The 10,894-nt window shown below is 63.1% G+C and overlaps 1 protein-coding gene across 1 annotated transcript in view; it reads right to left on the reverse strand.

Annotated features, from left to right (window-relative positions):
• NOTCH1 (notch receptor 1) overlaps positions 1–8,898 on the reverse strand; it is a 44,865-nt gene extending 35,967 nt beyond the window's left edge. The window contains exons 1-2 of the mRNA XM_077148830.1: positions 8,834–8,898; positions 7,065–7,146 (exon numbers count right to left, since the gene is read on the reverse strand). Of these exons, the coding sequence (XP_077004945.1) occupies positions 7,065–7,146; positions 8,834–8,891 (140 nt within the window). The 5' untranslated portion in view covers positions 8,892–8,898. The remainder of the gene's footprint in view (positions 1–7,064; positions 7,147–8,833) is intronic.
• Positions 8,899–10,894: the final 1,996 nt, after the last annotated feature.

Below are 10,894 nucleotides of genomic sequence, written 5' to 3' on the forward strand. Positions count from 1 at the left end.
AAGCCCTCCAGGCATAACCACACACTCCTCAGCTGTTACTTCTGTGCTAAGCTTCCACTTCGGAGATGTGGCTATCTGCAGTGAAGACCGAGGGAGGGGCCGGGCCGGGAGTCGGACCTCCTGGGGTGACTGAGGGCATCTGTCACCTGACACTGGCTAAAAGCTCGAAGTCGGTAGGCTCCCCCTTCTTCAGGGGACTCCTATAGCCATCACAAATTCATGGGAAGGGGGATGGAGAGGCAATGGCTGCAGGTGCTGGGGTGGGGACCAGGGTCCACCGCCCTCTTGAAGCAGCAGTACCACTGACCCTCAGTCAGGTGACAGGCTAAGCCGGAGACCCTGACCTTTGGAGGAGTTTGCATTTGGGTGAAAAACTCAGCAGACCTCCTAGGATACCGCCTGCCCTCCCATGGGGGTCGGGGGGGGGCGCTCACACCTGGGCCCACCTGGCCCGGAGGGCTCTGGGAAGGCAGGGCCAAGTGAGTGGCTGAGGCTGGTGGGCACTCTGCAGGTGGGGTCCACTCTTTGTGGCCTGGTGGTCGTGGCCATCCTCAGCCCCATCCCCACCCCAGGTACCTGCTCTGTGGATTCCCAGGGGCCCAGGCACTGTCCTGCAGTGACTCAGGAGACCTGGGCAGGGCCTTTGGAGACTCCCAAGTTTGAAAGCCACGAGAGTAGGAATCAGAGGTGTGCCCCCACCCCCTCCTCCAAGGGCCCGTTGAAGCCTGGACCCCAGACGGTCCTTCCAGGAAACTGAGAGAAGCCTAGCACGCTCCAGGTCAGAACTTGGAAGCAGCACCCTGTGCCCCCCAGGAGAGCCCAAAAGTCCCGTGATCAGAGCTTTCCAAGAAGTCCCAGGTACTCTGGGGAATTGCCATCTCAAGATGTGGCTACCCAGCAGGAGAGATCTTCTATCAGGGAGGGGGTGAGGAGAGGACAACTGTTAACACAACTAATTCTCTCTAAAGTGTTAATGGCAGCCATTCCTATATCCTCCCCAAAGCATGAGGGAGGCAGAGGGGAAGGCTTTAGGGGAAGCCACTAACCCAGGGGGCTTCCACCCAAAGACGGTGGGTCCAGGGTCAGCAGGGGCAAGGAAGGGACCACTCCACGGGGTAGCACGGTGGTGGAGAGGGGGTGGATTTCTATTCCCAGAATCCCCATGAACTTTGGACCTCCACCTGGGGATGCCCGGCACATCCAGGTCCCTGAAACAGTCCCTTGGGACAGGCAGGTGTCCAGATGCTAAAGCTCAGGGGGAAGGAAGGGTCTCCAGCTTCTGCCACTCTGGGTCTCTGTCAAAGACCTCTTGACCGCTGAGGTGCCCTCAGGGGATGTGGCGTTTCCCCGAGTACAGAAGGCAACCTGGAGGGGGCTTGCCTTTAACACTGAGCCAGCCCCAAGATCAGCCACACAGCTCCCACCCCCAAGGAGGGAAAGATCCGGAAGGAGATGGATGGGCACGGGCCAGCATCCCTGCCGGACGCTGCAGGTGCCCAAACCTCACTTCTGACCTCTGTACCTTTGCCCACACTGCCACTCCTGCCTGGACCCCTCTGGCCGCTGACCCCCATCTGCCAGCTTTCATGCCACCTCTTTTGTGAGCCTCTCCTGCCACAGAGGCTTGCACACAGTAGGTGCTTAAAGCCAACCAGTCTTGGCCGCCGTCTCGGGACCTGCCACCACCTTGAGCAGTGTGACTCTGCAACCTGAACGGTGGGCTATACCCTGCCCACCCTCACACCTGCCAGCCCCTCCAGGCCCCTCTTTGTGCCACCCAAAACTGAACGCTCTGGGTGCACAGAGGCCAGGAGGATTCAATAGACAGGCCCCTGGGACTGTCCTGGGAATCTGCCTTGGGGTGGGGGTTCCCAGGGGTCAGGCTTGGCAAGGTGGCAAGGCAGGTTCTGCCAGTCTGGGGCCTGCTACAACAGAGGAGGGATGCTGGCCACGAGTCTGCTGGAGGCCCTGAGCAGGGCTGGAGCCACGGGCATCCGTGCCATCCTTGCTGGCCCAGTGATGAATTCCAGTTCTTCCAGGAAGCCCTCCTGGATGTCCACCATCCCTAGCTCCCACCTCCTTCTCACTTCTGTCAATGGATCGCCAATCATGTGAGGGTTTGTAACCCACCTAGGGCCAATCCCCAAAGGTTTCAGGTGTGTAAAATCCCCACCCTTGCTCCCGCATGCCCTCTGAGGGCAGGGCCACAAGAAGATGCCAGGAGAGTCCTGTCTGCAGAGGCCGCACTCCTCTACTCTCCCGCCCCTCCTTCACGACTGGCCACAGGGCCTGTCATTCACCATCCTTCCCCAGCAGGTGCACCCCCCAGCCCAGGCAGGCCTGGCGTGACTGCCAGGCCCAGAGCGGGCACCAGACTGGCAGAACCTGCCTTGCCACCTTGCCAAGCCTGACCCCTGGGAACACCCACCCCAACGCAGATTCCCAGGACAGTCCCAGGGGCCTGTCTATTGAATCAGAACCCCCCCCACACACACATAGAAAGGGGAAACTGAGGCCAGGGAAGAGGGGGGCCAGGCATGTCAGCATCTGAGTCATCCTGGCTCCGAGCGGGGGTAGGGGCTGCCTCTCCAGTGTCCACCCTTCCCAGCGGAGAAAGCCCTGGCCAAACACGACCCAGCCAAACCCGTCCTGGCAGGGCGAGGACGCCAGGAGCCAGCCGCTCGTTAAAGCTGCCGATGTGTCCTCAGTCCCGTCAGCCTCGGGGAGGCCGCTGGGCAGCTTGGGACGTGCCCGCACATGGAGGCCCGGAGCCAACACCCACTGGCCCCCACACCCCAGCCCCTTGCCCAGCCTCATTTTTCCCACCTCTAAAATGGGAACACGCATGGTGCTGGACGCCCCCCGGCAAGGGCAGGACCAAGGGGACAGAGTGAAACGTCCGCCGGGGTTTTTGTGACGTGGATGAAAGCTCGGTCTGTGCAGGGCCCAATCATCACACGGCGGGGGGGACAACAACCCAGCGCTCAAATGACTCGGCAGAGCCACATCCTTTTGCTATTTATAGATGAGACCCAAGAGGCAGGAGAGGGCCCTCTCCAGGCCAGGGGGTCCGGCCCGGCCACTGTCGCCGGCTGCAGGTACCAAGATGGAGGGTCCAGGCAGCCAACTCCAAATGACCGTGGAGAGGGGATGAGAAGGACCTGGCGCTCGGGGACGGGGCCACAAGGCCTGGCCAGGACCGCACCCCCCACTGCTGCCGCCCCGGCAGCCCCCACCGCTGCGCCCTGGCCTCTGGGGCTCTGGGCACCCAGATCCACACCCCCCAGGCCAGACCCAGCTCAGGCACCCTCCTGAAGAGCTTCCTCTTCTTCATTGTTTCCCCTGCTCCACCCTCTTCCTGCTAAGGCCATGGTTTTCTTTCTTTCTTTTTTTTTTATTATTATTATTTTTTTCAATGGAAAAAATGTTGGCTGCAACTCAGAGGCCGGCCTGCCCCGAGGAGGCGTCCCTCCTTTCACAGCAGCCCAGGCTGTCTCCCTGGGGCCTCCAGGGCTCCCCACGGTTTAAACGAGCAGGTGAGACTTTCTATCTGACGCTCTGTGTTTTTCTAACCCCTGCGTCCTTGCAGACAAAAAGTTGCATAAACAGAGGAAGTCCTGAGACAGGCTTTGTTCACCCCCAGCCTAAGGGTGATGAGGAGGGCTAGCCTGTCCCGCCCCCAGCCACACCCTGGGCGCAGCAGGGGACAAAATGGGAACAGCGGGACTGGGCGGCAGAAGCCGTGGCCGCTCTATCCCTCCCCTGTCCCCGACGGCTGGCGCCCATCACCTCCCTGGCCGCAGCCTCTGTTCCTCCTTCTCAAAAGGGAAATAACGCACAAGGCCCAGCTTCCTCGCGGTACAGCAAGGGAAGAGAATGGTGTGGTGGTTACGACACAGCTCTGGAGACAGACGGGGGCAGGGCCAGGGCTCCCCTTGGATGCAGCCTGCTGGGCCATACCGGGCCCAGCACCGACCCCTCTGTGTCTCCTGTCCCCGGTTTCCCACACCACGCCATGGCTGGGCCAGGCACCCCACCCCCTGTGCTCACCACCACCTGCAATATCCACTCCCACACCTGAGTCCCAAGCAGACTACAGCACTCAGCAGGCACTCAAAACCATTGCAAAAAGGAAAGAAGGTCGCACTAGGGCCGATGCCGAGATCGGGAGTCGGCGAGCCCCTCCGCAGGCTGTGGCCGGCCCCACGGGGGGCTTTCCAATGACTTCACGAAGCGCCCAGACATGCAGGCAGGAGGACCTGGAAACCAGCACCCTGACAGGGGAAGGAGCAGCAGGAAGGGTCCAGCCGACCCCGGGCCTATGGTTACGATGGGACCTAATCCTGGTGCTTCCTTTGGGGCCTCGTCATTTACAGGTGAGGTTCAGGGGACACCAACTCGCCCAGAGCTTCCTAAAGCTTCCCCTGCTTCTGTGCCCCCCCTGGAAGATGGCCCCGACACTGGATTTTCTCACAGTTAGGGACAGCATCTTAGGCGACGTAGAATATCTGCCCAGAGCCAGGAGACCCCAATAAACCCAAGTGGACAATGTCCCTCCAGCCCTTCCCACCCCCTCCTCCAATCAGAATAAAAGGAGGGAGTGCTTTAGCAGTCTCCTCCCAGCACTGACAGAGTGGCGGGGAGGCTGGAGAGGGGGCAGGAGCCCACGATAATGCCCTGGCTTGTCTATCGAGGACAAGAAGAGGTTCCCAGTGGCCCTCTGACTTCCCTGGGAAGGCATACCACATGGCAGAAACTACTTTTTCCAACTCTGGGCCCTGTAGCCACCTGACCAGTGGCAGCTGGGGGAAGGTTCCTCGATCCGGGGTGGAAACGGATGAGTCACCAGCCCCGACAGGGCCTGCACCATGAGCTTGTAGCTCCTCACGCCCCTTTGACAGGAGCGTGAACTGGTGCGGAGAGCCAAAGAGCCTCCCAGGGCTGGCAGCCGGTGGGCGGAACTGGGATTTGGATACCTTCGAGGAAAGAACTGAGGTTGGAGTTCACTGGGGGCAGGCTGCAGACCTCCCTGGGACGTCAACCAGGAATAGCCACGGTGTCCCCCCTCAGCCCATCGCACAGTGAGCCCTAAAGCTGGGTTTCTGCCTGGCTGTGGCCCTGTCCCTGCCTCTGACCCAGGCGGCCTCAAGCCCAGGGCGGCCCAGAGGTGGGAGCCTGGCAGGTGGCTCTTCTGTCCTGTCCCCTAAGTGGGTTTGGGGGTGTGCTCAGTGGGGTCCGTGGCCTGAGCTTGGTTGACTGCCAGGTCAATTTGGGGAAGGCTACCCCCTCAAGGAGCAGGCATCGCCAAGGCTCAGTGGAGGAGGGAAGGGAGGCCCCCAAATCCCCATCAGTGGTCTGGCTTTGCTGGAGGGGGCTCCCCAATACCCCAGATTTGGGGAGGAGGTGGCAGAGAGGGCCCTGTCCTTAAGAGTCTCTGCCCAGATGCCAGAGCAGGGGCCACCCACACCCCAAGGTGTGGTCCCTGCTGGCCCGGACAGCATGAGGGCATGAGCTTCGACTCAGGGGGTCCTTGGCCGCTGATGAGCAGCCCCGCCTGGCCTCTACCTCCTGGGGTCACAGAGAAGAGATGACCCCAACATTCCCCCAGCACAGCAGCCCTCAACCTTCTCCAAGTCCTCTGCAGAGGTAATGAGATTCTTGCCGCCTCCTGTAAGGGGGGGGGCTTCAAGGGGCAAAGTCAGAGCAGGGGAGGGACCAGGCGGGGAGGGAGGGTGCACTCTGGGAAGCCACGCATAATGAATCACCGGCCCCAACCCGCCTTCCCCAACAATGGGCCCCGCACTTCCACTGAATCCCAGCTGTCGGGCTCTGAATGAAAGGAAACAAGATTTAGGGCAGCAAGCATCGGTGGCGGCGGCGAGGCTTCTGCTGGGGGAGAAAAAGGCCCCAAAAAGCAAAAAAAAAAAAAAAAAAGTAGTGTGCATTCATTAGAGACGGACAAAGGGGCACTGCTCCAGGCCTGCTTAATTGGCTTGAGTTCAAGGAGGGTGGGGGGCCGAAGGGGGTGGAGGTAGCACGCCAACAGGCTGGGCAGCCAGAGCGGGGCAGAGCCCGAGCAGGGGGCTGGGGACTGGCCGGGGTAAGGGGCCCCTCGACAGTTGGAACGAGGGCAGTCGGCTCAGCCAAGAGCCACTTCTTCATGGGCAGTCTCCCGAGGCAGGGAGGAAGGGACTTTTTCCTGCAGCCACCAAGATCTGCTCGTCCTTCTCATCAGGGAAGAACTCAAGTTGAAGGGCACTGGCCCAGAGCAGACACTTGGCCGAGGCCGAACGGCTGTCACAGACAGTGCCCTTCTGAACAGATTTCCTATGGGCGTCAGGATGGGGCTGCAGACTGCACTGCACCTGTGCCCAATCTGCAGCCGGGGAAACCGAGGCCAGGGTGGGGGCCGGCGGGCCTCGGCAATGGGGAGGTGGGAGTCAAAGGGAAGGCAGACGCCAAAGGGAAGGCAGACTCCCCCCACCCCACCCCCGTGCCGGGAGAAAGGGAGGCCAAGGGGCTCGAGCCCTCTCCCCAGCCTCACCCTGAAGCGAGGAAGGAATGAACTTGGAGAGGCAGACAGCCCAGCCAGTTGGGTTTGGTTTTGAAATAGTCAATATCCTGATGAGAGGCTCACCTGCACAGGAGGCGCTCACCTGCCCAGAGGAGGCACCACCTGCCCCAAGGAGGTGCTCTCCAGGTAAAAGGCGGTGGGAACTGGGCCCCCCTGTCACTGGCCCTGAGCCCCGGGGCAGGCCCACTGGAGACTTCAGGAAGAAACAGGGTGCAGGAGATTCCCACTGAGAGCCCCGGTAAGCCTGCCTCGAAACGGGAGTGCTGGAACCCAGCGGCCAGACCTGCTTCAGCTCCTGCTTCGAATGCAGCATAATTACTGGTGATTAAGTAATTGCCAGACTTTGTCCAATAAAAGTCAGCACGTGACCACGCCCAGCCTTCTGGGCCATCTCCGCAAGACAATGGGCCAGTGTTCTGTCCCCAGCGCCACAGCGGGCAGGGGCTCCCGCTCCCGACTAAGCAACAGGTCCCGCGGGGCGCATACTCACACACAGGCCTCCGTGCCGTTGGCCAACACTTCACACTTGCCGCCGTTCAGGCAGGACTCCCCGGGCTGGGAACAGCGCAGGCCTGGGGAGAGGTAGAGACGAGAGGTCAGCGTGGCCTGCGCCTTGAGTCCCAGGCCCTCCCCTCCCCAAGCCACCCACCTCTGGAGACCGACAGACAGCCCACCCTGACATCGGGGTCAGGGAACATCGGGACTGCCCCTCCACCCACCCACTACAGGAAATTCAAGGGCTTCAGCACTCAGCCCAGTGAGCTGGATGGGGAAATGGGGAAGGGGGCAGGTTGGCAGGTGGATGGGGTGGTGCCCGGCGTGGGGGAGACCACCTGGGCTGCTGCGGAGTAGAGCCGAGATAACCTAGGGACATTCTCCCAAACTTTGTGTGCCCCCCCCACCCCATTCTTCATCAGGCAGCCCCGCCGGCTTGGGCAGGGGGCCCACACTCAGCCATTGCCATTGGCTCGCTGTTCAAACACCCTGGCGAGGGGGGCAGTGGGCCAGGGGACGGCCAAACTCAGCTCCCTGCTCGTGGGAAAATGCGACAGCTGCGGAGCCCCGCCCGCCAACAAAGCCCCGGCCGCAGAATCAGAGCAGCTCATTGTCGGGTTGGGCCGCCTCCTGGGGCCTGGGGGACTGCACCCGCAGCCCCCAACCCCAGACCTGGCCCCGCCTTTCGGACACCCAATACCTGCTCCGGCAGGAGGGCCATCTCCAGGGGCTGCCCCCGAACACACCCAGGGAGTGGGGTGAACAGCCCCCGTTTGGAAAAGAATTCAACGCCACTTCTGGGAAGGGACCAATCAATGAAGCCCCTCCCTCCGCATCTTAGCAGGACAGGGTAAGAGGAGTCCCTCTGTTGGGGCAGCAGCCGCAAAGACATGGAACTCTGCTTTCTGGAAGAAGAAAACTCTTGCCTCCAGCTTTTTGAGAAAGAGAGGAATTAACCCGCACTAGATTCCCGGGAGGAAGGGAGAGGAATTAGTGCCCCCTCCACCGACCCCCCCTCTCAAAATCCCCAAATGTGAACTCTACAAAGCGAAAACCAGTCCTATCCTGGAGCAGCTGAGGCTCTGCACACCCACCGCCCCTCACCCTCACCCTCACCCTTCACCGAGAAGTTTGTGAGCAGGGCCGGGGGTGGTCATGGGGTGGGGGGGTGGGGGGACTGATGGAGCCAAGGGAGTGAGTGTACCCCGCAGCCCCGCGGCGGCCCTGCGCCGGCTTTCCTAAAGGGTCAGGAAGCCGATTCGGCGGCGAGGGTTTGCCAAAGTGAACGCAGAGCCCCGGACCCCGCACTCCGCGCGGGAAGGTGGAGAAGAAAGAAGATAAATGGCCCGGAGGAGCAACAGGAAACCGAGCCCGACTCGATTCAAATCGAAAAGTCGTAGGCAGCCCGCCCGCCCCGGCTGCGAGACCCACGCGTAGCTGGTTTAGGACGCGACCAAGGGCCCGGGCCCCTGGCCCGCCACACCCGGCTTCAAAGCCGGCTTCAAACCTGGTTCCAAAGCCGGCTCCAGGCGCAGTCCCCAGGGTCAGAGAGCGCGGGTCCTCCCCGATCGGGAGGGGGGTGATGTTCGCCTCTCTCCCGTGCCCAGAACTCCCGATCCCTCACCCCCACCGTCCCCCTCCCGGGTACCCCGCTGCTTCGAGCCTCCCAGTACCCTCCTCCGCAGCCCGGAGCGCGGACTCGGGTAGCCGCCAAAGTTTGCAAGGGCGCTGCAAGTCGTGGGGCCCCGTGGCGCGGACGCTCACCTCGTGCGGTGAGTGCGGGCAGCAGCGCCAGGCAGAGCAGCGGCGCCAGGGGCGGCATGCCTGCCCGCCGGCTGCCCGCTGCGCCCGGGGCGGCCTCCTGCGCGGGGCCGGCCGGGCTGGGGCGCACTCTGACTCCGGAGGGTCCCACGGGCGGCTCCTCCTCTCCTTCCCGGCCGGCGGGAGGGCGTTGCGATCCCGCGGTCTCCCAGCTGCCGGATCGGCTCTCCGCCGGGCCCTCCGCTTTCCGGCGCCCCGCGCCCCGCACCCCGCGGCCCTGCGCTCCCTCCCGCAGCCGAGGCACTAGTGAGGCGCGGGGCGGCCGTGCACTCCGCCCCCGACGCGCGCCACGCCCCCGGCCCCGCCTCGGGGCCCCGCCCCGCCAATCCTTCCGCGCCCGCGCCCCTTGCGCCCGGGACGGGCCCCGCGCCCACTCGGGCTGGACACGCCGGAGGGAACCAGGGTCTCCCAGGCTGAAACAGGGCGCCAGGGCGTCCGGAGGGAGGTCGGGCTAGCGCTGGGACTACTTCTCGTTCGAAAGTTTCCCGAGGCCCAAAGTTTGGCCCCGGGCCGCGGAAGGATCCCTTCTGGTGGCGTCCTCTCTGGGTGCCAATTGAGACATTTGCATCTCAATGGCAGGGGAGGCGCGGGAGCCGTTCCCGGAGAGGCGCTGGGTTCGGGACCAGAGGCGGCCGAGGCCAAGTTTGGGAGATCCCGGGACCGAGGCTCGGAGAGGAGTCGCGCCCTCCGCGTCCGTGGGTGCGCGCGGAACCGCGTGGCTCCTTTCGCGGGTGCCCAAGGGCAGCGGCTTTAAACCCTGGGGGACCGGGCACCGACACCAGACGTCCTGGTAGTAAAGACCGTACCACCTGACCCTGAACGAAGGTGGTGCCGCGCCCTGGGCCTCTGTGGTGAAGATTTTGGGCGCCTCGAGGGAAGAGCCCAGGGCCACTGCCTTGCGGCGTGGAGAGTGCATCTGCTCGCCCAAGCAGGGCCCCGCTGAACTCAATGCTCCTTCGTCACTGCCCTCAAACTGTCCCCGCCACCCCCTGCCTCAGGTGGCCCCGGAAACCCCGCCAGGGCCGCGCAGACCCAGCGCCGGCGCCAACTCGGCCCCTCCCACGTGCTCCTTCCGGGCGGGTTCCTTCTCCTAGGGCATCCTGTGCCAAGCCCGTTTGAGCACTAGGCGTCCAGGATGCCGGCATAACCAAAGTTCAAGAACGAGTGCCACGGACAGGCAGCCGCCCACCACCCCATCACGACACAGGGGGTGAGTGCAATGGCTGGAGGCGCAGCAACCCAGCCCTGGCCCTGGCTTCCTTTCTGGAGGAAACGAGGCCCCAGCTGAGGCTAAAGGCCGAGCGGGAACTGGCCCGGCCGAGCACGATGAACACCAGACGCCGCGGGACCGCAGAAATCCCGGAGGCTTCCGGAGGAGGCGGCCCTTGCTTGGAGAGGCGCCTGGTGGTGCGGCATTTCACCGCTGCTCAGGGCACACCTGTTGCCGGACAGTGGCAGCAGCTGACACCCTGCCCCAAGTACCCCGGGCAGCCATCCCAGGCCCTGGCAGCTGCTGAGGGAAGCCTTCCTTGCTGCCTCCTTCCAGGAGGTGGCTGCACTCTCAGGGCGCCTGGTAACTTCCCCGGGGCAGTGCCCCGGAGAGGAGGAGCCTGGAGGCAGCTGGAATGTTTATATCACAGCAGCCCGACTGCTGGGCAGCCTGGTACAGATTTTCCCCTAGAAGGAAGAACAGTGCTGCACAGACCCCTTTCCTGTCCCCTACCCCCCATTCACAGGCTCAGGACTCTGGGCACACATTGCTCACCCCATCCCTGCCACTCCACCCAGAGAGCCCCAGGCCGAAAGGCAAAGCACCTCCAGCCCTGGCTTTGAAGTGAGTTCTCTCCCATCTGAAGTCTGGCTATGGCTGGGAGCAGGGGAGCACTGGACCAGAGTCCCTCTCTGGTGTGAGCCCAGGTGTACCCACAGCCCCTTCCTTCTGGGCCTCACCAGCCGGAAGAGAACAGACACTTGATGCTCACCAGGGATAAAGCTGAGTGCACA

Source organism: Tamandua tetradactyla, chromosome 2 (genome assembly GCF_023851605.1).
Source record: "Tamandua tetradactyla isolate mTamTet1 chromosome 2, mTamTet1.pri, whole genome shotgun sequence".
Taxonomy (NCBI): Eukaryota; Metazoa; Chordata; class Mammalia; order Pilosa; family Myrmecophagidae; genus Tamandua; species Tamandua tetradactyla.